Below are 26478 nucleotides of genomic sequence, written 5' to 3'. Positions count from 1 at the left end.
AGATTTAGAAATCTACGTCTTTGTTTAGTATTATTATTGTTTGAAAAGTTGCAAAAAATGATTTAGTCCTTTTAATCTTACAGTGAATGACCATGTATACAAAGTTGTCATACATATCTAAGGCATTTGTGTCAAACTAAGAGAAATATGTCTCTTTAAACCTCTGCTCAGGTGATCTTGCAGCTGTGCAGGCATGTGGGTTTTGTGGAGGTTCTGCTGGAGACCCAGGAGCTTTCAAGTGTGATGATCTCTCTCACCCTGCTGTGGGATCAGTGCAGCCCCTCATGGAGACGGCAGGCATCCCGTGTGCTCCGAGCAGTGTCTGCTGCGCAAGCTCACAACACTGTACCTGCACTGCAAGGTCAACAACTGCACACACAAGCCCCTGCCCAACTGAATGCATCTAATTAGATTGTATTTTTCATAATAAATGATTCACATTTAGTTTATTGAACAAGTGCATTGGTGTAATAATCTACTTTAATATATACTGTAGTAGGTAATATCTACTTTTAATAATAAAATTATTGTATTGGCTAAATATGGAAAGGGACTATAAGCACATCATCAGATGACTATGATGTTGATTTACCTTCAGATGATGCTAAATTGAATTACTTAGTTGTCCCAAACTTATGTTTACATAACATTTGGTTTTTAGCTGGAGATCTAGGTCGCAGTTAGAAAATCTTGGGCACGATACAAAAGCTTCCAGATGACCCCCTTTTTGGCTGTCCTGGGTCTAGGATATTATATTGAACATAATCCAATTCAGAAAGTTTGACCGGGGACATCTTATCTTGGAGCCAGTGACAATTAGGACAAATTTACAGACTGACTTAAGGGATACTTAGTTTCTGAATTGTTAGTATATACCTCAGGTACTTATTTAATTCTATTAGACTTATTTGTAGTGTTTTGTTTCCTTTAGCTAGTAACTGCATGAAGATCTGCATCCAGAACATGCATAAGATCAGCGAGGACGTCCCTGGTCATGTTCTAGCTGAGGTGGCTGTGAGTGTTTTCAGCTTTGTGAAGGACTCTTATCCAGTCAGCCCTGTTCTTTTTGAGGAGTTTGAGAACAACGACGGCTATGGCATCTTTCAGGCCATCTTGTTACGGTAAATTCACGCGTTTTGTTGGGAAAAATCATCAATATAAATGCAGATTGTCACTAAATAGTGCACATATGAAATGCACAATATCTCTGAAGCTTTAAAAAATTAGGTGGACCACTACGTCGAGAAAATGCATTTGCTTAGGTAGCTTCCATTCCTTTCTGCAGCTCTTTTTCTTCCTCTCATTCTCAGCTCCTTCCTCTTGCAAGTTTCTTTTCGAATGCCGCAGAATTCAATAATTAAAGAGCTCGTAATGAGATCAGCAGTAAATTGAGCTCAATCACATTACTGATCATGCCAGCTCTCTCTAACTCACTGTGTGTCTGCGCTTCCTCACAGCAAGGGTCACTGCAGGACAAGACCGCCCTCAATGAACAATGGGTCTCATTCACCAAGCTTGCTTATGCATGTATTTGTACATAAAACCTGTGTGTGAGCATCTATGTTTAATCCGACAGACATTTTTGTGTTATTTTTCTGTGCAAAATTTTAAGTAAGAACGCTTAGTAAATGAGACCACTGTTACCTAGTTGCCTGTTACTTACACTACCGTTCAAAATGTTGGGGTCTGTAAGATTATTTAATGTTTTGTTAAGAAGTCTGTTATGCTCACCAAGGCTGCATTTATTTGATCAAAAATACAGTAAAACTGTAATATTGTTAAATATTTCAATTTAAAATAATTGTTTTCTATTTTAATATATTTTAAAGGGTTAGTTCACCCAAAAATAAAGTTTGTCATTAAGTGCTCATGTCGTCCCAAACCAGAAGGGTATTAAAGACATGGATTAAATAGTCCATGTGACTACAGTGGTTCCACCTTAGTGTTATGAAGCGGCGAGAATACTTTTTGTGCGCAAAAACAAAACAAAAATAATGACTTTATTTAACAAGTTGAACTGTTGTTATATGCAGTTGACGTAGTGAACACAGTGCAGGCTTCCGTGTTTACGTCCGAATGCCGGCTCAGTATTGGCTGACGCTGTACACGTGAGCACCACGACACATACGTGTGATGCTGACGCAGGAGCCCGCCAATAAATCATTGTAATATCATTCTAAAATCATTCTAATATGCTGATTTGCTGCTCACGTAACATTTCTTATTAGCAACAGTTGTGCTGCTTAATATTGTTGTGGAAACTGATCAGTTTTTTTACGATTCTTTGATGAATAAAAAAGCTCAAAACAACAGCATGTATTTGAAATATAATTTTTTTGTAGCAGTATAAATGTCTTTACTGTCATTTCTGATCAATATAATGCTTCCTTGCTGAATAAAAGTATTCATTTATTTTTAAAAAAATCATACTGACAGAACGTTTGAATGGTTGTGTAGCTTTGATCAAACTATAGAGAGTTGTAAAGAATAAATGATACAAAATCCTATTCATACTGTGTTTTACTGGAATTTAAATATGTTTTTTTTTTGAGCTGTTGCAAACATGTACATACAAGTATAAACAAGTCATACTGGAATGACAAATTTTTGCCCTTTGCAGCTGTGAGGAGGAAGTTACAGATGAGCACTTTCTAGCCGTTCAAGACCTTCTAGGCCTCATCGCATCATTCACGCTTTTTGGCAAGGCTGAGCTGAAGGTGGCCATATGTGTGAACAACCCCCAACCACCAGGCTTCAGGTTTGACCCCACCCTGACTAACGGTAAGCCACCATGACAGTGAGTGCCACTCTGCATCTCTGCTGCGCCACCTCATAGTAACGCCACAGAAAAGGCAATTATGTCTAGGATGATGAAGTGTAGCTCTCCTCACTAACCCGGTTAAGCCACCCTGCATCCATTCTCCTCATCCATACAGCAATTCTCCATTCATCACCACCAGAGCACCTCACTCCTGAGAGAGAGAAAAACAGCACCTTTTTTAAGCTTTATTTCATTTGGCTTTGATGTGATTTTAATTATGGGTGAAACTCAATCTTATTACCCTCTGCAGCTATATTTATTTGCCATAAACATCAGAGCACCTTTGTCCAAAGAGCCAATCGGTCTTTTTTCATATGTTGACGCATTTGAATGTTCATATAGATCTAAACGTGGTTTAATCTATTTAATACGTGCCATATAACACAGTTTCAGCCAGCATAAGTGTGAATGACCCAATACTGATGCAGAGTTTCTCATTTGCATGAGCTCTTAGTCATAATGTCATCAATAATGTTGCTCTCTCACAATGTACTTTTGGGAATAGCGTTACAAATTGTTTATGTATTGTGTAGTCTGCATAAAGTCAATAAATACAAGGTTATTCTATTCAAATTTTTTTTACTAGAAAGTGCTCAATTAAATACTCGACGAGTTGATCCTTTTCCTCCTCACTTTCTAAGCGCCCGACTGTCTTTATATTTTCAGGTACGCCAGTGAAGAACCTAACAGCCTTCATAATAATCCAATCCTCCTTCCTGCGCTCAAGCAACACAGTTATCTGTAGCCAAATCCTGCGCACCATCCAGATGATCTGGTCTTGGGAAAAGGCTAACTTCTTCCTGCTGGAGTGGACTCTGCAGTCTCTGGCTCAGATGGCTGAGTGTGTGTGGCAGAAATCGCCACCTGTCCACTACATTTTCTTCGAACTGTTTGAGACCGTCATCTTCCAGCTCTCCTACATCCCACACGAGACCCTCAGGAAGGTCCAAGCTGTGCTGAAGCAGGGCTGTTCTGAGGCCTTCAATGTCGCAGCTCTGGACTGCTTCTACAGACTCATCATGAACAGCGGATTGCTGTCTGATGTCCTGAGTGATGGAGGACTGATGGAGCAACTGTTGTTTGAGCTTAAAAGAAGAGCGAAGATAATCAGAAAGACTGGTGTTACTGGTGAGTCCTTTGGGGTTTACTCTGTCTGTACTATGAATTATGAAGACAGTTTGATCTGATCCTGATCTGAGGTTTTATTTATTGACAGCAAGTGAGGATGAAGAGAAGGCTAACAACTATGAGAGGAAGTTGACCTCCAATATTTTGAATGTGGTTGCAGCCCTGGCCTTGCAGTCAGTCAGGAACACTGGTTGGTTGATGTAATTTTTTTTATAACGAATCCACTATGCAGCTAGGAAATAATTACAATATTTTATAATAAATAATAAAAATAATAATAAAAAAAGATCATCTATGGAGGAAAGAAAATCTCTCATTCTCTTGTATTTGAACACAAGTATAATTTGAAGTAAGGAGTTCATCCAAAGGACAATACATTCGAAGTCATGGTGTCTGATCAGTCTCTTGGCTTTAATAGTGTTCATCAGGGACTTGGGGATGATTCCCTATGTGAAGATCTTTCTGGATATTGAACAGTTCCGCAGTCCCGCTCTGTGCATCCTGGAGCAGCTTTCGGAGGTGAATCCAGAGGAATACATGAGCACCGCCATCGGAGCCATCTGCTCCTCCACTGAGAGTGAGCTCAGACTCAAACAGGATCTTTTACAGGTATTTACTCCACTGCTGCTTTTTATTTTTGTCTCTCCCACTTCCTCAGTCATGAACTGTAAAGACCATTATGCATTTCCATCATGTTTATTTCTGTCTTCCTTGTTTGGGCTGTTTTGCTTTTTTTAGTATTATTATGCATGTACAAATGTTGAAATACAAGTCAGAACTGGTTATTCCAAAGCATGATGGGATTATAATGGAGAGGGCTTCTACTAAAACTAAACTGTGAGATCAGGTAGCCTGTAACTGTCTGTAAATTCAGCTTCCGTTCCTAATTCTAACAAATTATAACATGTTTAAAGTATAATGAGCCAGTGAATTTATTATATCAGCTTTTGGGAGCCTGATTCCATTATAGCCAAATTCAGATTGATTTGCTAATATACAGTTAGCTGTTAACTCAGGCTTCATTCGATTAAGCTTGCAGCCTTGTGGTGCGACACACACAAAATTATGAGCAATATCAGATCAGAGAATGTGAGAGAAATCCAATTATGCATAACTATGTTATTCAGTTACTGTACATGTCCATTTTTTAGATTCAAGCGCAGGAATACTAACCTGCAGACCATTAAAGCTTAAGTGGGTTAAGGCTGCTGACAATTGGATTCACCCCGACCACTCTGTGAAATGTGTCAAAGCCATTCTGATTACTTCTATTGGTGCTAATTAGGTTTGGGCTTCATTTTATGACACATTAGCTCTTTGATGTATTAGCATGGTATATTGAATCAGGGCTAATCCATTTTGTGCAAGGCTCTTTGAAACATGAGACCCCTCCCATCTCCCTTTTTGTAGTGATGCATTATTCTCGAACAGATATTTTGAACAATTCTAGGCAGTTGTAGTAAAACCTTGTAACTTATTCCAATTTTATTGATAATTAATTATAAAATTTGATAAAGATTCATGTCTGAACTATATGGAACCCTAAAGGGACATGGTGGTGGAAAAAATACAAGATTGGAGAATAAAATCTATTTTAAAACTTTTGCTTTCTTTTGGGGGAACGCAAAATATTTGTGAGAGAACTCAAAAACATAAGCCGCGTTTCCACCGCAGGAACTTTGGGGTGGCGCTCTGCGTGTTTCGGCCGCAGGAACCAAAGTCTAAAGGAAGTTCCGGGTAAAAATTTCCCCCTCAGAAAGTACCTGTACTTTTTCAAAGTTCTGGAATGTTTGGAGGTGGGACTTGGGTTCTGAACATGCTTTTTGGTTGAGTTCACGCAGCAATTTTTTTTTTTTTTTCAAACACCATTTTTAAAAGTCTCTTGCGGTGCGTGCAGTAAGAGTTGTTTGGTATTTGAATCAACAATGGAGTTTTAAAAATATGAACGATGGACCGACGACAAGGTTCAGGCTTTATTAAGCCTATACGCCGAGGACAAAATCCTCCTGGAACCGGAAAGTCACGAGCAGTCCTACGTCACTGGACTTAATCTTCACGGTACTTTAGATTGCGATGGAAATGCAGACAGCAACAGGTCTGGGGGAAAAAAGTTCCTGGAACAAATTGTTCTGGGTAATTTAGTGGAAAAGCAGCTATTGACATATAATTTTCCTCCCATCTCATATTTTTTTTCCATCACCATGTCCCTTTAGGGGCTCCGTAAAACTACTCTTCTGTTGAAACTTGAAAAGATTGGGGTCAATAAATTAAAGATAAAAGTTTATTCAGCATGACATTAAGGACATTTATAATGTTACAAAAGATTTCTGTTTTAAATAAATGCTGTTCTTTTGAACTCTCTATTCATCAAAGAATCTTGAAGAAATGCATCACGGTTTCCTCAAAAATATTAAGCAGCACAACTGTTTTCAACATTGATAATTATAAGAAATGTTACTTGAGCATCAAATCAGCATATTAGAATGATTTCTGATCATGTGACACTGAAGACAGTATTACAATGACTTGTAATAATCGCTTGCATCTTGCCTTTTCACAGTCTATTATGAAAGTTCTGGAGAACCCAAACAGTTGGAATGCCTTTCGCACTGCTGGAGGCTTTAACGGCCTGCTCTCCATTGTCGTTGACATGGAAGGATCGCTGCTGGAAGCCCCAATGGGAATTTGGGCCTCACTGAGCCGCAAGAGCCTCGTTGAGCTGCTTCTCCTTACCCTGCACACCATCGCTCTTGCCGTGCACGTGCACCCGGTCAACGGACACTTTTTTTACACAACCGGAGTATGCGAGAAGCTGGGTGAGGCTCTGCTGCAGCTAGGTTGTTTCCAGAGAGGAGTCCCTGTGGAAACAGACAAAGCCAGCTCAGACTGCAGAAGTTTTCAGCAGTTTGTGGAAGCGGTGGAAAGGCCAGAACCCCAGTTGCCACCACCTTTAGGAGACTGTGTTAAGCTGCTGGGATTCCTGGAGCAGTTTGCTACCGGTGTGAGCTTGGCTGCAGATCCATGCACAGGCTTGCAGGAGAATAATGATACTGGTGAGAGTCAGATCACAGTCTCAGGTCAGAGGATAGGGGAGCCATCTAATGAGGATGAGTTGTTGAATCACACTCGGACTGCAAGTGTGTCTTTAGTATCAACAGATTCTGGGAGGTAGGTACTCTTAATCAACTTTTATCTAGGTATCGATATTATGTTATAAATATTAGATAGCTGTTTTTATTTTTTTTTATTTTTTATGGACAATCACATATAGATAGAAAAACAAAACAACAACATAAAATTGCTGTACAGGTTTAAAATGCTATAGATTTGCTATCGTCCAGAAAAGACAGTAAATCAATACTGGGACAATTTTTTCTTTGCTTTGTCTGCCTGTCTATGATTGTTAAACATATCATTGTTTATTCAGGGATTACACCGACCTCACCATTCTTCATCCAGGAGCTGTTAAGCTCATCATGACTCTCTTGCCTAGTATTTACTGTCCCAGTGACCCTTGTGTAAGTAAAACCACAGTCATACCTTGGACATAATTTGTATTTGGTGTATTGACTAAAAGGCTTAGATTAAATGAACAAATAGCAAAGTTGTGTCCACTTCAGATTGTAATTTATGTGTCAATCCAGCAAAATGTTACTCTAGTCTTCAGTCACATGATCCTTCAGAAATAATTCTGATGTTTATTTGGTGCTCTAGAAACATTTCTTGTTATTATCACAGCTGAAAAAAGTTGTGTTGCTTAATATTTTTGAGGAAATAATTCTGATATTTTTTTTCAGGATTCTTTGATGAATAGAAAGTTCAAAAGAACAGCATTTATTTGAAACAGAAATCTTTTGTACCATTATTAATATGTTTACTGTTACTTTTGGTCAATTTAATGTATCCTTACTACATATACTACAATAATGGCCTACATTCTGTCCTATAGTTGTCTGAAGAGGTGCAGCTAGCTGTGGCTTATCATGTGCAGACTCTGGTGAAGTCAGAGAGAAACAGGCAGATCATGTGTGAGTTTGGTCTGGTGTCCACACTGCTGACTCACTGCAAACATATCCTCATCGACAATTCCCATTCACTACACCTGCCCATAGTTCGGATCCTTGAGAAACTCGCCTCTCAGTCCATGGATCACAAGTGCCTGAGGTCGGCATATGTTTGCAGTTAACATGCTCACGCATTCCTCATGAAAAATGTTAAATATACAATATGATAAAAATAAGTTTACATATTTTGTATGCCATTACATTAGTGTACTTTATCCTAGGCAGTTCCTGTGTCTTGGGGATCCTCTGATGTGTAGTGGAGAAAACCTGCTTCCTGTCTCCTGTGAAGAGGCCAACTGCTCAAGTACAGTTCCTCCTAGTCCTTACAGACTTCCTTTTTGGATTACTTCCTGTTTCATGAAAAAATTTTTTTTTTATCATATCTGTTGTTTGAAGAGACTGCATAGATCTTCACAATTTTCTGTTATCTATTGCACAGACCAGACAAAAGACTCTGAAGAGGATAACAGGAAATCCTCAAAAAAGGCAATAAAAAGAAGTTTCAGTCTACTGAAAACCCCTTCAGACAGTGGGATGACAGTTCCTCTTCATAGAATCATAAGCCTTGTGTCCATCACATCGCCACGGTCCTTTCAGCCACACAAAATCTCCATTTCCCCTTCTTTTGTGGAGTTTGACATGACAGACAGTGGCTATGGGTAAGTGTTTGTATACACTGTATATTGACACTCCAAGTTTCTGTTAATAAACAGTTCCTTTGAATATTGTGTTGGACAATCGGGAACCTTCAAATCAAAATGGTTGAAAACCACTGCTTTAGAGGCTTTATATAAAAATAAAATTATGAGTGATTAATTAAATTTAAAAAAAAAAAAGAAAAGTTGAAAGGCACACACTTTGCACCAGACATTAAGTTCACCATATCATTGCTAAATGTAAGATGTCAAAAGTAAAACTACTGACTGATATATTAATCTAGCATTATTTATTTTGCTAAATTACAAATAACTATTTGTCTCCACAGGTGTTTGTTTCTGCCATCCCTTGCCACAGTGAAAGGTGTCAGTGCAGACTTTATCTCCACTGGAGGCTTGGGCACTGGTAAGAAATACTATAGAATTACATTGTTGCATAAAAATAATTTTAAGATTCAAATAAATACCCTAAAATCACATGACAACTAAAATTCTGTTGGGATGGAAACCTAATATACTAATAAACTAATAAAAGTTTGGTTCCAAATGGATTTATCTGCTTCAGAAAGATCCCATTTACCAGATGCTTTTATAATATACATAAAAGCACAATGCAGGTCCTGTTCTTTTTTTTATATATCCTTTTGTTTATCTCCACAGACTGCAGAGGCTTCCCTCCTTCAGCCGGCCTGTCTTTCTCCTGTTGGTTTATGATCTGTAGGTTCAGCTCAGCATTTGAATCCCACCCTGTGCGTCTGCTCACGGTAGTGCGCCACATGTCTCGTGCTGAGCAGCAGTTCAGCTGCCTGTCTGTCAGTATCTCTGAAGGCTGCTTGGTGATCTCCACTGAGGAGGAAGCATATCAGTTCTTAGGTGAACATTTTCACTTAAGATTACTTTTAATTTGCTTTTTTTTTTACTAGTTTAGACATGTCTTATTTACAGTATTTATTTTACTCTACAGACATGATGGAGCCTGAGGTGCCGACTCCCAGCATGCTGCCGGCCTCAGTGAGGTTTAATTGTGCCAAACAGCTGATACCAGGCCAGTGGCACCAACTTTGTGTGGTTATGGCCAAAGGAATCAAGAAGAGCTGTTTACTCACTGTTTATCTGAATGCAACAGCAATCGGAACAGCAAAGGTTGGTGTAGGGAGTTTGTTTTTCTTAAAAGGATAGTTTACCCAAAAATCATTTACTCACTGTCCTTTTGTTTCAAACATATTATATATGACTGACTTTCTTCTGTTGAACACAAATGGTGAATTTTTAGAAAATTTTATGAATGTTTGACTTAAATTACATTTTGCAAGAATGTTTGATGTTTTGTTATAAGGATTCTTCAACAAAAAAAAGAAAAGAAAAGAAAAGAAAGAAAAGAAATTGTAGTGTGTTTGGTATGAACGTTTTGGGTCAGTTAGATTTAAAAAAAAAAAAAAAATGTTTTTTAAAGCAGTCTTATGTTTAATAAGGCTGCATTTATTTGGTGATAAATACAGTAAAAATATTAATCTCGTGAAATATTATATTATAAATATTATTTTAACTTGTAATTTATTCCTGTGACCGGAAAGCTGAATTTTCAGCTTCAGTACTCCAGTCTTCAGTGTCACATGATCCTTCAGAAATTATTCTAATGCCTTGATTTGGTGCTCAAAAAACATTTCTTATTATTAATGTTGAAAACAGTTGTGCAGATTAAATCTTTGGTAACATTATACATTTATTTACTGTCACTTTTGATAAGTTTAATTCATCCTTGCTGAATAAAAAGAAAAAAAGAAAAAAAAAAAATCTTACTGACCCCAACCTTTTGAACAGTATTGTAAGTATGAGTAAATTATGACAGAATTGTAATTTTTTTGGGTGACCTACTCCTATAATGATCTGATTCCTGTAGCTCAAACAGAAGAGAATGGATCTAGCAATGCCGAGGTCATGGGTTCAATTCCCAGGCAATGCATAACCTGAAAAAATGTATACCTTGAATGCAGTTTAAGTCACTTAGGATAAAAGCTTCTGCCAAAATGAGTGTTTACCTTGTGTTTGCCATGTAAGTAGTCCCGAAGCTAACACGTTGTTAAAAATGCTCTTTTTGCAGATTAAGTATATTCAGCCGTTTCCCGGTCAGTCCATCTCAATGGATCCCTCTGCAGTCATTGACGTGTGTGGGATTATTGGCACTCCATCTCTATGGAAACAGCATGCAGCTCTGGTCTGGCGTGTCGGTCCTACATACTTGTTCGAGGAAGTTTTGAGTTCTGATCAGGTGGAGACTATTTATGGGCAAGGCACCAAATACATTGGCAACTACCTTGCTCTCAATGTTCAAGGTGAGAAATTTTGCTTCTCTCTGTCTGAAAATAGTTCTGAATTTAATGGGAATCTGTACAAACACAAGTACATGTGTTTAATAGGAGGCGAGACAGATGGTGCAATGTCCCAAATTAGGATGGTCTCCCCAGAAAGAATTTCCTTTGCCATAAACCCAGCAGTTTCCACCATCACTACAGTTGTGAATATTAGAGACCAGTACAATGAGGTGGACTGTCGCCTTATAGCCAAAGAGGTGCTTTGATATTCCTTTTTAATTCATGGATTGAATTATTTTGATTATTAAATCATGATTGATTCTTCTATTATTTTGATCACAGATGGGGATTACGTCACGTGATAACTGTACTCCTCTCTTCCTGGCTCATAATATCAGCCAGCACCTCAGTGGAACTGCCCGGACGATTGGGGCAGCCCTGGTTGGTTGTTTTGGTAAAAAGCACAAGCCCACTAGCTACTGCTCTAAAGTGCATACTGTAAGACAAGACTGCAGCATTTGTTTTTGAAGTGAACTTCTGATTTGAGGCAGATTTTACACTTTTATTTCCAGGTGTAAGGACGTTCAAATCATTCAGTGCATCTAGTAGCTTCCAGTATATTGGTGGCCCTGCTGCCATTCTGAGTTTGGTGGCGATGGCCTCAGATGATGGATCCTTGTATGCTGCTGTCAAAGTTCTGCTCTCAGTTTTAGAGACAAATCCTGTGATGGAGCAGGAGATGAAGCGTACTAATGGCTTTAAGGTAGTGCTGTCAATTAAAGTCAGTTAAGACTTATAGTTTAACAAATCCAAGCTGCAGATTTGATTTGTTTTGTATTGTCAGCTCTTGTCCTTCCTGCTGAAGATGAAGTCTCAGCTGATCAGCTACAGGATTTTTCAGCTCATTTTGGCCATAGTTGGCACAATGGAGCTGGGCATTGTAACTACTCATATCCCAAACATCAGTGCTTTCCAGGATGTCCTCTGTGACTTTGAGGTAAGTTTTACATTGGTGTGCTATATATTAAATTGGTGTGCTTTCTTCATAGCTACAGTATTATCTGCTTTGGTGGATGCAATAGCATTCTGAATGACTTCAATAGTTTTTTTAAAGGGTTAGTTCACCCAAAAATGAAAATTCTGTCATTAATTACTCACCCTCATGTCGTTCCACACCTGTAAGACCTTTGTTCATCTTCGGAACACAAATTAAGATATTTTATAACACTTTCAGATGCCCAAAAAGCTACTAAAGACATATTTAAAACAGTTCATGTGAGTATAGTGGTTCTACCTTAATATTATGAAGTGACGATAATACTTTTTGTGCAACAAAATAACGACTTTATTCAACAATATCTATGAAGCTTCGAAGCTTTACGAATCTTTTGTTTCGAATCAGCGGTTCGGAGCGTGTATCAAACTGCCAAAGTCACGTGATTTCAGTAAATGAGGCTTCGTTACGTCATAAGTGTTTCGAAATTTCAGTGGTTCACCACTGGGGGGCATGACTTTGGCAGTTTGATACACGCTCTGAACCACTGATTCGAAACAAAAGATTCGTAAAGCTTCAAAGCTTCATGAAGCAGTGTTTTGAAATCGGCCGTCACTAGATATTGTTGAATAAAGTCGTTATTTTGTTTTTTGGCGCATAAAAAGTATTCTCGTCGCTTCATAACATTAAGGTTGAACCACTGTAGTCACATGAACTGTTTTAAATATGTCTTTAGTAGCTTTTTGGGCGTCTGAAAGTGTTAATTATCTTGCTGGCAATGGAGGCCTCACTGAGCCATCGTATTTTATCAAAAATATCTTAATTTGTGTTCCGAAGATGAATGAAGGTCTTACGGGTGTGGAACGACATGAGGGTGAGTAATTAATGACAGAATTTTCATTTTTGAGTGAACTAACCCTTTAATAGAGCTGTTCAGTAGACTAACCCAGAAGGCTGACTTGCAGTCAACAAAGCAACAAAGCTGACGTAGTGATAACGTTCTTCAAACAAGAGTGTAAACCACAGCAAATCTAAAGAGATGACTCATAGTAATTCACTTTTTATAGAGCCAGCTAGCAAGTAGCTAAGCTGCAGGATGACTGAGCTGACAAGTTATGTTCGGTTTCTGTTTTTTTCCTTTTAGTTATTGAATACATGGGGCTAGCATGTTTTCCACATGTGATCACATGGATTTTACATGGGAACTATTCCGAAACCACATGTTTCCCATGTACAAAGTATGTGTTTCACATGTGACCACGTGTTTTTGCACAGGTGAAATTCATGTGGTTTTTCTGTTATGGTGAAAATAGCAGTAGCACTAACACTACTTTCTGCATGCAAAACAAGGATGCAAGTGTACATGCTTGATTAATCGTGTATGTAGCAACTTTTTGGCAATGTGCACTACCATTTAAAATATTTTTTTGGGCCTGTAAAATCTTTTTGAAAGAAGTCTCTTGTGCTCACCAAGGCTGCATTTATTTAGTCAAAAATACAATTTAGCACAATTTACATAACTGTTTTCTATTTTAACATATTTTAAAATGTAATTTATTCCTGTAATGGCAAAGCTGAATTTCAGCAGTAGTTACTCAATTCTTCAGTGTCACATGATCCTTTAGAAATCATTCTAATTCTGGACTGTAGTAAACATTTATTTTTATTATCAATGTTGAAAATAGTTGTGCTACTTAATATTTTTGTAGAAACAATTATACATTTTTTACAGTATTTATTTAAAATAGAAATCTGTTATAAATGTCTTTTCTGTCAATTTAATGCATCCTTGCTGAATAAAAATATTAATTTCTTAAAAAAACAAAAAAAACAAATCTTGCTCACCCCAAATTTTGAATGGTAGTATTAATTTTAAAGCACACAGCAAAAGTCAGATTTGAAAAATGACTGTGCGTAATTAATGTTGTATAGCAAAAATGGGAAATCTCTTCAAGCAACAATAATCACAGACCTTATTTTCCCGCCATTCTAAAAACTCATAGGAGAATCCAGAGGGAACCCATGACTCAAATGATAATTCCCTTTGTTTTTAGGACAACACGCTTAGCAGCTCTGTTTCGCAAAAATTGAAATTGCACAAGTGTTGCCGTTCAAGAAACAACAGCAACTTCTTGCTTAAATCATAAGAAGTTTCTTTCGTCTTTTTCCTGTAGGTGTGGCAGAATGCTCCAGAAAATCTTGACATTTGTGTTTTAAATCATTTTGCTGATATCCTGAAGTCAAGGTACATTGTTGGCTACAGTTGTCGTGAGTTCATGTTTTGTTTGCAGCATAAAGTGATGTGAAACACATGGCCCACTTCCTGTTTTTCAATCATGCATAAACCTTGTTAGTGGAAACATGCTGTGCTAGTGCTATTTGCTGTGGATACGTGTGTCTGATGGTGAGTTTGTTTCCAGTGGGAGTCAAAAGAATGCTGAAGTCATGCACATACTCAACATGATGAGCAAACTTCTGATCCTGCTGCATGATCCCGGTGTGACCCGCAGGAAGGTGTCAGTCATTTGTACCATCATCAGATCCCTCTTCAAGGAGCATTTCAACACCACAGACATCAAGAGGCATGTCTGTTAACTATTACAGGCTCAGTTTAAATTGAATCATTTGTTGCAGCTCAATTTTCATGACAAATTGTTAGATAACTTTGGGAAAATCGCCACAGCTTTAAGATACCAAATTAATAAAAATAAGTCACCCTCACCCAGTTTGATTTCTTGACATTTTTGTTTGTTCAATCAGGCTTGGACTCTTCTTAGTTCATAGTCTTTTGCCTCCTACTTTGAACGAGAAAAGCACTTTCTCTGATTTGGATTTTGATGATCAATCACAAGGTACCAATTTTTGCGATAAAGATTCATTTTGTTCATGATTTTAGATTTGTGCTCTTTTCCAAAATCTTGACTTTTAAATGAACTCTTTACATGCTCTTTAAACTCTGTGGCTCTAGGCTGGAGTCAGACTCCTGGGAGATCAGTTTGGATCAGGAACCAGTTGCTCTCTATGCTGTCTTCTCTAATCATCCCAAAAACTTCTAGCATGTGAGTCGAGTTTAGCAATGTAACGTCAACTCTTGCTCTCTTTATCCTTGTTTACACGATCCCATTGACGCATAGCTTTAATCTTGAATTCTAAATACGTTCTCAAATGTTTCTCAAATGGCAGTAACCAGGAAGAGGTGTTCTTCGCACTGGGGTCGGATTGGTTCCTCCTCTTCTTACAGGGCCACATCCACACTAGCACAGTGCTGCTGGTTCTCACATTGCTTACTCACTTCCTATCGTATCCGAACATCCTGACCAAGTTTAGAGAGGGTGTGTCACCTGGAACTTTAGTGGAGACCATGGAGATGCCTACCAGTATTACAGGTACTGTATTTCTGGATGAAATTTCAAAAGTGTCTATTAATGTGGTTGTATGTGATTGCTATATACATAGCACTAAAATAATATAATAACATATTTGTATTTTTGATTTTACCATTGTCCTCTAGATAATTTGAAGTCTCGCTCATGGTCGTTTGAATGTTTGAGCTGTATCTGCCCCGGGTTTGAAGTCCTGCAGAAGCTTCTTGTCAGCCATATCCACCTGCCTCAAATTTATGGAGCTCTAGCTGCACTGCTTATAGGAAAGTCTGATTTCCAGGTTCCTGCTGGGCAGGTAGAGATCACATTGCCTAATTGTCTCATGTGACAAAATGTATTGTATTGGCATGTATATTAATTTGTGGAGTTCAAATGACCTACTCCCCTCTCTGTTTTTTTGATGTCTTTCATGGTTGTGATGAATTTTAGGAAGATTAATGCTTGTGCTTTGTCCTTTGGATGGCAGGTTGATATTGACATGATGCTTCAGAGTTTGATTGACAGCTGCAGTGGATCTGAGGGCATTCAACTATGTGCAGATGCAGCTTGTGTCCTTTTAGAGTTGATTAAGATTATCATTACTAAGGTAAGTGTGTCTAAATTTCTAAATTTATTGGCATGAGATATTATACACTTTTATTTATAATTAAAATTTTCAGATGTTACAGCCTAGGATAGCGGGTACTACATGCAAAATAAGGTATTGCGCCACCTAGTGCTCAACAAGGCAATACTAAAATAGACAGACAGTTGCATGTCTGCTGGATGTAATCTTACATATTATTTTAAGTTGCAGTTTGCAGGATTACAGTCCCTTTTTTGCAAACAGGTTGCTTAACCCATTGCATAGTCATTGATGCAATACCAGTAAATCCAGGTTTTCTCATGTTGTGTACGTATTTGTATTTCTCTAATAAGCCTGTAACAGAAAGTGCAGATGGCTGGGAAGTCCATTACCCAGGTAGTGTGATGCAGTTCCTCTGCCTGGTGAACAGTTTGTTTCCTCAAGATCCTCTCTGGACCTCCCCTGATTTCCTCACTTCGCTGGCCAGTGCTGTTTTCCCCTTTGAAACCCCAGAGGTGAGACTTTTGGGGACTGTACCGTACATTTTCTGTGCGACACGCCTTAAAAATATACCCAAGAGACATTTTATTGCCCCATTGGCAAGAAATTTACAGAAGTGATATTCTGCTTCCATCTTCTCATACAGAACGCTACAGGTGTTCAGGGTATCAAAGAAAGTGGAGACGTGGTGGGGGAGCCCCCCTTGCTTCGTCCGTCCCACCCAGGCAGGAAGCAGGTGTGTGACTTCATCCGCATCCTCTTGATGGACAGCCTCATTAACATCCCTGCCAAAGATGGCATCCATCCTTTAATACAACTGCTAGAGGTGAGGGATGTAAAATATTGACATTTAATATATCAAACTACTTTTTTTTTTTTTTACAAAATTATGTATCTATAAATCATGTACAGTATATATACAGTATAAATTCTTGAAATATTATTATTATTATGATGTTGATGAGGTTGATTATTATTATTAATTAATATTATTTTAAAAAATAGTTGTGAGTATTAATAAGAATTTATTTATCATTAGTATTTATTTATTGAAATTTATTTATGTATTTATTTATTTAATAATAATAATATAATAATTTAAATTATATGATTACATATATTTAATAATTAAAGGTAGTACTTTTGAAATGCAGGACTCACATCTGAGCCGTTAAAGCATCATCTGATGCTGTGTATAATATCTTTCCTCCATAAGGTGCCACTCTTTGCTCAGTTTTGATGATGAGATGCACATTACTGCTCACTGGAGGACGATAACTACAGTTCATACAGTCTAGCCAGTAGTTCCCTTGTGGTCTATAGTGAAGACATTATTTTAACATTCTGAAGGTTTTGTTTTTAGTTTTCCCCAGATGGTGTTTGTCAAGAGCAGAGGCAGAGCTTTCAGACTGAACTCCTGGAGTTTATGATGGACATCATCCACATGACAGGACAGGAAGAGGGCCAGTCTACACATGTGTCCAGAGATGGTAAAATATATCAGACACTATATAAAAATGCTTTTAATTAATTTGTTGAATGTCAGAAATTTATTCCATCTTTTAGGATGAAATTAAATATAATAAGCAAGGTTTAAGGGTGCTTTTATACAGCTAACATGCCCCACTAAATTCTCCTAAGATCCATCCAAGTCCAAGCAGGAAGGAAAAGCTGCTGTTTTGGTTGAGAATGTGGCGTTCTTCAGTAAAAAGCTAGTGGAAAAACTCTACTCTGGCATGTTTGTGGTGGAACCAGAGAACCTCTTGGTCTTCATGGCTGAACAGATAGCTGTCGTGAGTTTATCTTCTGATTTCACCTACACCGTATTATTGTTTTAAGCCTAGACATACCTGTATTTACACTGCATGTTTGTACTGACGTCAGGCACTGGAGAGAGGTCCAGGTCATCGGGAGATAACGGTCAGCATTCTGTACAAAAGCTTGAACCGGGCCCTGCTCTACTTCCTGTCTCGATCCAGACAGACTCCAGCTGAGCAGGAACTCATTATTCAGACACTTCACGTTTTGCAGCAGCAGTGGGATGTGATCATGGCAACATACAATGCCAATGTCCACTTCATCAACTGTCTCATGCACTGCCTCGTTCTTATACGCTCTGGAAGGTGGGTTTCATTGTTAGTGATAGTAAAATAATTGCCACTTTCCACTAATTTGTTTGTTCTTTTAAGTATTAAAAGGTGAAACTTCCACATCTTATTCTATTTTCACAATTTTTGAAAATTTCTTTGGCTATTGAATGATTATTTTTGGTTATTTTTCTTTAATTTTATGGAAAATATAAGGCTATAAATAACTGAACCAGTATTTAATCCCAACTCTGTGCAACTCTGTGAACCATTCTGGCATTGTTTTATTGTTATTATTATTTATGTTTATTATATAAAATTAATTATTTACATAATAAAAAAAGCACAAAAATCTGCAAACTTTGTCCTTCAAGAGAAATCTTCAGAAGTCTTTATTTAGAGGCCATAATCTCTGATAATCACAATCCATAATCATTGCTTTTGCTATTGTAAAAAAAGAAGAAGAAGAATAAACCAGGAGTTTTGACATTAGATAAACTGTAAAGGGTTACCAAATATTTTAAAAATATATAACATAAAACAGCTAAAATAGTATTTAGTTTGATCTACATTTTCTTCAAGTCAAGAACATCCTTTCACTGATCATTTGCTGAATAAGACAAAAATGACATTTCTTTTAAAGAATTTCCTCTCTTTTTTAAAAAAATTTTTTTTTGCATGTAATTAAGAAAGATTCTATTACTGTCTTTTAGCTTTCCTGAAGGTTTTGGATGTGAAGTCCACAAAAAACCCTCAAGAAACATCTGGAGGCATCTTTTCCCGCACAAGAACAGCCGGGTGATGTCGCAGACCATTGTCGCTGATTCAGCAGAAGGTTTCTTTCTTTCTTTCTTTGTTTCTTTCTTTCTTTCAAAGTTTTGAATATGGTTGTGATGGTTGTGATCCTTGTAGTCGAGTCAGAGCTGATGATGCTGGTGGAAAACACCTGGACTAGAGTCATGCAGGAGCGGAGACAGTCGCTGGAGGAGGCCTATAAAATCGACCTGTCCGCTAAGCCGGCTGGCAAGGAGGGCCAGATATCTATGGGTGATGTGAGCCCTCTGTGGGAGGAGACGGCAATGAAAGCCTGGCAGCTCTTTATAGGTCAGTCACTGCTACTTGTCTGTCAGTATTTGAGATTACTGTCAGCTTTTTTATTTTGATCCTCTTGCTTTAGTTTCGGTTGTATTTGACATAAGAGAGGAGAATGCACATGAATCATATACAGTAGGTTGCGATTTTCCTGCATACAGTTACATTTAACATTTTTCTCTCAGATTCTCAAAAGAAAAAAGCAAATAATGGTCACCAGAAGAGGGCAGGACTTCTCAGTAGTGCATTGCAATCTGTTCAGAAGAGGTTTGGGAAGGATTCAGCCGGCAGTGCTGAGGTAGGACAATTAAATTTGTTTAAACACAAATTTTTCTGTTGGATTCCAGTGCCTTGACGTGATGCATGTCCAGAACCACTTTGGACAGACAGGAAGTGAGTGGTTTAGTCAATGAGAATTCCTTCACATGGTGCCCTCACACCATCCCAATGTCATCGCAACCGGACGCCACCACCTACCCCGTGGCACTGTCTCAATCTTGTCTCTAAATCAATTTGGATTATTACAGCTGAGTACACCTCAGTGGGCAATGTAATTGATATTTGTTAATTTTTTCCATGGGAACACTCACTAGAACATTGTGTTTGCTGTTGAAGGTTAAAGACGCTGTTATTGTTGTTTTTCCCCCCCGAAAACGCAGCCCACATCATTAGTTCCCACCACTGAAGACGTCGCCATCTGGAAAAGGATGCACAGAGATATTACTCAGGCACAAGGGCATGAAATTGCTGTTTCTTTGCAACTGCTGCTATCTCCGTCTCCGCCTCAGAAACAGGGGGCGGTAATTATAGGCAGTCCCGATCCGATGAAAACATTCATTTTGTGTTACTCTGTATCATATCAGCTTGTGACAGCCTATCAGCTGTCTTGATGAATTGTCCTCCTCAGAAACGTGCTGCTTAAAATTTGCTGTGAGTTTTGTGGATTCTGAATTTCTCCTGGAAATTCGTTGTAACTGTACCAAAACATTATGTGGTACACACACACTTCAGATCATACTTTCCTTTGAGTTTTGATAGAAAGTTAACTTTAGCTCATAACAAAAAAATGAAGATTCGCATAATTGATTAGCTAGTGTTAGTTGCTCAACTAATAGTCATAGTAATTTTTGCTCTAAATATGCTGTTATAAACAGTATTATAAAACAGTGACAGTTATTTCACTGCTACATTCAAATACCTTTTTCCAGATGTTTTATGAAAATCTGAATAATGTCCAGCAAGAAAAGGCTTTAGAATTTTTCTCTCATTTATTTTCATATTTTAATTTGAAATGTAAATCGTTAACACATTTTCCACTGATTCAGTGAGTCATATTTTTTGGCAATAGACACTTGCTTCTGATTTCAGTTAATAGCACTGTGAAAAATAATTAGGAATATTAGTTTTACCTCTCAGTTCTCATTGCCTAGGAGAAAACTTACAATAAGTAAAAATGGCACAGTTTACTCCACTCCAATTTCACTAGCAAATTGGAAACAAACAAAAAAAAAGAGTTTTTTACAGGTTAAAATGTCTTGTTAATTGATGATGTTGACCTTAGTTATTTAGACTAGTTATTTCTTAATATTACATCATTTTTGTGTTGAATAGGTGATAAATCAATTTTAGCATTTTAAAATGTTTATTTGGTATACGCAGTTTAATCCAGTTGCCTGTACACCAGAGAACTTACCCATACAGCACGGCACAAGGCAAACTTTCCTCTGGATTCATTTCAGATATATGCTACAGACTAATTATATCTTCATAATGGAAAGATAATTAACATAGCTAATGATCAAGTTAAGTTTATTACACATTCACCAACAGCCTAAAATGAAGCTGACATTATGTTATGTTATCATCAAAGGTAGTCTTTTTCTGTGGAAAGTAATTAAAATGGAAATCAGTGATGTTAATTGCAGAGGGGATGCTGTTTAATGTGCTGCTCGTACAAGGCCAATAAGTTTGCTGTTTGGGTAAATGGAGTAATTAATGCTATATATTACTTATGATTCTCTAAATAAAAGAATACGATTAGGCGATGATTCAGTGTTTATCTGTCAACACAGGGTCCGTAATTACTCCTGTGAACTCCTTTGTAACACTTCTTAATCCCGCCATCCATTTGGCACGCACAAATGCACAATTTCCTTTTTTTCTAGTTTTATAACTTGTCACTATATTTCTTTCTAAGTCCACCAAATTGCATTTTTCCTGTATTTTTGTTGGATTTTTTTCATTTTGCAAGCAGCATTGAGTATGCATATAGGTGGAACCGAGTTACTAAGTAAAATTACAAATTGAATAACTATTTTATTGCATTCCTAGTGAAATAATAACATGTTTGTTGATGTTTTGAGATGTTGTTTTCCTGTATACTTGCAGAAATTCTTTTTGTTCGGTGCCTAGAAAAAGTATTCACCCCTTAGGAAGTTTTCATGTTTTATTATTTTACAACATTTTACCACAGATAATTTAATTTGCAGCATTTTACATAAAAATAACAGAAAAACATTTCTACAAATTAGTCGAAATGTATTATTTGCACAACACTTTAAGTCAGAATTTAGCAGAAACACCAAAAAGCCAAATTCAGTCCACTGTGAATTTAAAGCTGTAAATCAACAAAACTGAAATTATCGGAGATCATTTTTAGAAAACATTTTCATGCAATCACACCTTTTATTCATCTTAGTCTTATCCAGTGCCTTCATAATTGATGCTTGTCTCAGTTTGAGCTCTAACAGTGCTGGATTCAGTACTTTTACGGTTCACCTCTAGTCTCTGAACTGCAGTCAGTGTGGCTGTTGGGCGGCTCCAAGAGGACACCACTGTGATGATTGGTTTAATGAGCCTTTAAGTAAATCTGGATATGAGCAGGTCGGTGGTGAAGTACACAGGCTTCCTGAAGGGCTAATGCCTATCAGTACAATAAATCAGCAGGACACAGAGCATGGCGCAGGGCCAGCAGCCACCTCACACTGCGCTTATATTATACTTTAAGTTAATTAGAGCACACTGAGGACTATTGGAGACAGCTTTATTGTATGGTTAAATAGCCACTAGCTTGTTTTTCCCACATGAATGCAATTTGCGAAATGTTATTGTAACTGTGTGCAAACCTAATAGCTACAGAGGACCGCTTACATGCATAGCCTATAACTGTCTGCTTGTTATAATGTACCTTCATGTGTGTGTTTGTTTCCATTAGGGGTTTGTGTTGGACATGGAAGCACACTGGAAAACTTGTGAGACCATATTTGATAGCATGTTGAGGAATCACGCACAGGTTTTTTTTTTTTTTTTTTTTTTTACACTAATACCTATAATGCTGTGCCCCAGGAATCCAACAAAAACATTCATTTGCTTTTATGTTTTGTGTAGATGACTCATAGTGAGAATGATCGTATGGCTGTTCAGTGGCTAAGAATAGAGGAAGACCTGCTCAGAGAAAGGGGCCTCTTCGGCCCTGGTCCAGGAGTCTTCCTCAAACGAGGCTGGGTGCAGAACACCGCAGAAGGCCGCAACCGCACACGATCCCGAATTCGCAGAAAGCAGCTACGTCGATCCAAAAAGGTGAACTTTTGCCATCATGCTTAAGAATAATAATTTCTGATTGAAAAATCTTAAAAGCATAACATTCTTAGCAGTGAATTAAAATAAAGATCAAATGCAGGTATTATTTTTTTATAAATTTCGTTTATATAATAGTAATAATATTTTTTATTAGTGTTTTTTTCCTATCACTGTTGGATAATTATGCTTGGAAAATGACTTGTCTTCTCTATCAATTTCAGTTCTATTCTGTTAAATAAATATTTATGTAAATGTTTATTTTAAATAGATGCCAACACTGACTTCAGGCCTTATTCAGAAGAATTTCATTGAAGAAGGCAAAGGAGCTGCTGAAGTTGTTGAGGCTGATTCAGGTATCATATTTTTCATGTCATTTTTATGATCAATGTTTTTAAAGGCTTATTTCACCCAAAAATGAAAATTCTGTCTAAAAATGAAAATTAATTTCTCACCTTCTTGTTGTTCCAAACCCGTAAGACCTTCGTTAATTAAGATATTTTTAATGAAATCCAAGAGCTTTCTGACCCCCCATAGACTTTATCGTTATTACCACTTTCAAGGCCCAGAAAGGTTGTAAAGATATCATTAAAATAGTCCATGTGACTACAGTGGTTCAAACTTAATGTTATGAAGCGATGAAAATACATTTTGTGCACAACCCCCCCCCCCCCAAAAATAATGACTTTATTCAACAATTTCTTCTCTGCCGTGTGAGTCTCTGACACTGTTCGTGTGAGCACCACGACACATGCGTGTGATGGTGACGCAGGAGCCGGCCAATACTGAGCCGGCGTTCTGATGTAGAACCCGGAAGCGCTGCACTGTGTTTACTACGTCTAGCATAGGAGAATGACAGGGGAGAGAAGAAATTAATTATTTTTTCTTTCTTTTTTTTTTTTTTTTGCGCACAAAAAGTATTCTCGTCTCTTCATAACATTAAGGTTGAATCACTGTAGTCACATGGACTATTTTAACAATGTCTTTACTACCTTTCTGGGCCTTGAAGTTGGTAACAACGTTGCAATCTATGCGGGGCCAAAAAGCTCTCAGGTTTCATTAAAAATATCTTAATTTGTGTTCCGAAGATGAACAAAGGTCTTACGGGTTTGGAATGACATGAAGGTGAGTACTTAATGACGGAATTTTCATTTTTGGGTGAACTAACCCTTTAACATGTTTTGTATTGTACAGCAACAGCTGAATCCGCACATCTCTTTTAGTGCATATTTTATGTGTCCCAGACCCCAGGATCCTGTGTGAGGCAAGCCGGGAGGTTGAGGAAGAGCCTGGTTTAGACTGTGAGCATTTGACCTTTTTCCCTGTGCTGAACGATGCTTCACTTCTGCCCGAGGACATCTCAGATCAGTGCATGGACACTCAGCTCATACTGAAGGAGCTGGAACCCACTGAAGAGGTGAGAGTGATCCTATATTCACCTGGAGCCACATTCCTTTGGTATGAAAGAAAAAAAAATGTCTGAGCTTCAGTGTGGACAGCTGTAGGGTGTGTGTGTGTGTTGAGCCTGACAGCACTCTTCAGCATTAACAGGGCAGAGAGTGGCTGACAGAAGTATTAATAAGGAACAGTAGGGGGTGATGTCTGCTGTCTTGTATTCATTCAGTAGGTGGTGTGTCCTGCTGTGCTGCGTGTCAGCCGAATTGCCCTCTTCATACTTATTAATACAGAAATGCAAACGCTTGACGCGGCCTACGCCTCAATTCCAGAGGCAATGTGATGACTGTAATTTACAGGCAGCATGTCCTCAGAGGCTTAGCTTTTCATTATTACTCAAACAGGAAATAACTTCACAGATGCAATATTACGGGTTGTTAATTATTGCTTTTATACAGAGCTAAGGTGTGGATGTTAGTGCACATGCTGACACATTTAGCTGTGGTGCTCATGTGGGCGATGTAAGTTTGAATCTAGCTCATTTAATTTCCCAATCCTTCTCCTATACCCATCATTTCCTGTTCTCTCTTAACTATTCCTATCAATAAAGGTGCCAAAAGGCCAAAATTTAAAAAGTTGTTGTTAAATAAATACTGATTATCTGTACAGTAATAATAATACTTTTTTATTTTAATTTTTGCCTTTTTGGCTTTACTTTATTGTTAGGAATAGATAGGGAGGAGATTAATAATATTCTATATTATTGTGTGTGGTTTAGTGATGGATGGAAATAATAAAAATCTAGAGGAAGGGTTGAAAGCAGTAATTTTTTATAAATATCAATATTTGTCCACCTTTTTTACTTTATGATACCATTTCTATAGTGAAATAAGAATTGTAGTCATTTAAATTATTGTTTATATCTAAAGTGCATTCGTATTTATTATAGATGTGACTTTAGATGTGACATTATGATAGCTTTAACCCAGTATGAAACCAGTTTCATTATTACGTACATTCATACAAAAAAAACTACTGTGAAGTCATTAACTTACTACCTTTGGTTTCAATCTTGACCATATATAATGGTGCATATATAACACAATAATATATATATATATATATATATATATATATTGTGTGTGTGTGTGTGTGTGTTTATATTCTAATGTGAACTATCACCGAGCACTCTTTAACAACATTCTGTAGCAGGCTGTAGTAAGTTGTTGCTGTAAATCCCCAAGACCAGACAGAATTAGGACTGACTCAGGTCAGGGCTGATTTTTTTAAAGCTCTGTCTGAAACCAAAACCCCACCAGGTGGACCATATATTTAAACAGGGCCTTAATCAATTAGCGTGTTGCTATTGTTGCTGTGTCATTGATTAATTCAGGTAATAAACAGTGGGGCCCTCTCTCTGCACTTGTGAGGGGGCGCTTGCATGGAGAGGAGGCTCTGATTTGATTTGTATTAATTGTGGAGCGGCTGGCAGTACGGCTGGACCCCATATGTTTTGGGGACGCGGATCCCCGGAGCCCAGAGTCGCGGTGACTCAGGGCTGAGGCCAGGTGCAGCTGCTTGGTGTGAAATGAAGGGAGACAATACAATTAGCCGTGCATAATCGAGAGGTTTCGTGCGAACTCCGCCTGCGGAGGATTGGCCCTGTTTCACAAACACCCCATCCATTCAGCATCTTGCCTTTTTCTCCCTTTAATTTTTGTCCTTTCACCATGTTGTTTAGATAATGAAGTGGTAACAGTGATCAATCAAGGCCAGGGTGGCGCTTCTTTGACACGTTAGCCCCAAGGCACAATTCAAAAGGCAGGCTGCAGTGACACTTTGTACAACTGTTGAGAACTTGGCTTGACATCGTGTTTACTCATCCATTGATTTTGGCAGCGTGTAAAACAAATTACAGCTTTATTTTAAACGGTTCAATGCACAATACAGATTCCTGTGTAAGCTACTTGATACACATGCTGTCTGCTGTAATGTGTCCATACTTCAGGTCAAAGCCAAACACTGCGTGGTGGTCGTCAGTGGTCACGTGGTGACTGAAGGAGTGCTGCTGTTTGGTAAAGCTGACCTCTACATATGCGAGGGCTTCACGTTGACCTCCACAGGAGATGTGTGCTGTAGAATCCATCATCAGACCAAGTAAACCTACTGTTTTCTTTCTAATTTGTATATATACACTATATACAGTCAAACCAAAATTTATTCAGACACCTTGAACATTTCATTCATTAATACAGTTTATTCACTATAAAAAAATAGTAATAAACTATGACAAGATCTGAGAGTTAAACTGTGTCAGAAAAAAATTATCTTAATTATGTCAGATAACACTTAAGTAAAACATGGTCAGGTCAAAGTGTCTGAATAATTTTTGGTTCCAAATTTTT

General features: G+C 37.8%; 1 protein-coding gene across 5 annotated transcripts in view; it reads left to right on the top strand.

Annotated features, from left to right (window-relative positions):
- wdfy4 (WDFY family member 4) overlaps positions 1-26478 on the top strand; it is a 48691-nt gene that overhangs the window by 4765 nt on the left and 17448 nt on the right. For 3 of the 5 annotated variants that reach the window (XM_051916087.1, XM_051916086.1, XM_051916089.1), the window contains exons 6-44: positions 172-361; positions 932-1121; positions 2621-2781; positions 3488-3949; positions 4038-4139; positions 4368-4558; positions 6510-7117; positions 7377-7467; positions 7899-8113; positions 8235-8317; positions 8453-8672; positions 8999-9075; positions 9330-9542; positions 9634-9812; positions 10771-11002; positions 11087-11238; positions 11324-11435; positions 11554-11744; positions 11826-11978; positions 14150-14220; positions 14396-14557; positions 14736-14827; positions 14944-15034; positions 15159-15361; positions 15487-15653; positions 15825-15944; positions 16277-16438; positions 16570-16749; positions 17287-17413; positions 17565-17716; positions 17808-18046; positions 18724-18845; positions 18923-19114; positions 19288-19400; positions 22317-22394; positions 22490-22681; positions 22950-23034; positions 23902-24095; positions 26082-26230. In XM_051916087.1, the coding sequence (XP_051772047.1) occupies positions 172-361; positions 932-1121; positions 2621-2781; positions 3488-3949; positions 4038-4139; positions 4368-4558; positions 6510-7117; positions 7377-7467; positions 7899-8113; positions 8235-8317; positions 8453-8672; positions 8999-9075; positions 9330-9542; positions 9634-9812; positions 10771-11002; positions 11087-11238; positions 11324-11435; positions 11554-11744; positions 11826-11978; positions 14150-14220; positions 14396-14557; positions 14736-14827; positions 14944-15034; positions 15159-15361; positions 15487-15653; positions 15825-15944; positions 16277-16438; positions 16570-16749; positions 17287-17413; positions 17565-17716; positions 17808-18046; positions 18724-18845; positions 18923-19114; positions 19288-19400; positions 22317-22394; positions 22490-22681; positions 22950-23034; positions 23902-24095; positions 26082-26230 (6713 nt within the window). The remainder of the gene's footprint in view (positions 1-171; positions 362-931; positions 1122-2620; positions 2782-3487; positions 3950-4037; positions 4140-4367; positions 4559-6509; positions 7118-7376; positions 7468-7898; positions 8114-8234; positions 8318-8452; positions 8673-8998; positions 9076-9329; positions 9543-9633; positions 9813-10770; positions 11003-11086; positions 11239-11323; positions 11436-11553; positions 11745-11825; positions 11979-14149; positions 14221-14395; positions 14558-14735; positions 14828-14943; positions 15035-15158; positions 15362-15486; positions 15654-15824; positions 15945-16276; positions 16439-16569; positions 16750-17286; positions 17414-17564; positions 17717-17807; positions 18047-18723; positions 18846-18922; positions 19115-19287; positions 19401-22316; positions 22395-22489; positions 22682-22949; positions 23035-23901; positions 24096-26081; positions 26231-26478) is intronic. The other 2 variants (XM_051916088.1, XM_051916091.1) reach the window with 1 other exon arrangement.

Source organism: Ctenopharyngodon idella, chromosome 13 (assembly GCF_019924925.1).
Source record: "Ctenopharyngodon idella isolate HZGC_01 chromosome 13, HZGC01, whole genome shotgun sequence".
Lineage (NCBI taxonomy): Eukaryota > Metazoa > Chordata > Actinopteri > Cypriniformes > Xenocyprididae > Ctenopharyngodon > Ctenopharyngodon idella.
The sequence above is the reverse complement of the archived record's forward strand: the minus strand, read 5'-3'. Positions and strand labels throughout refer to the sequence as shown.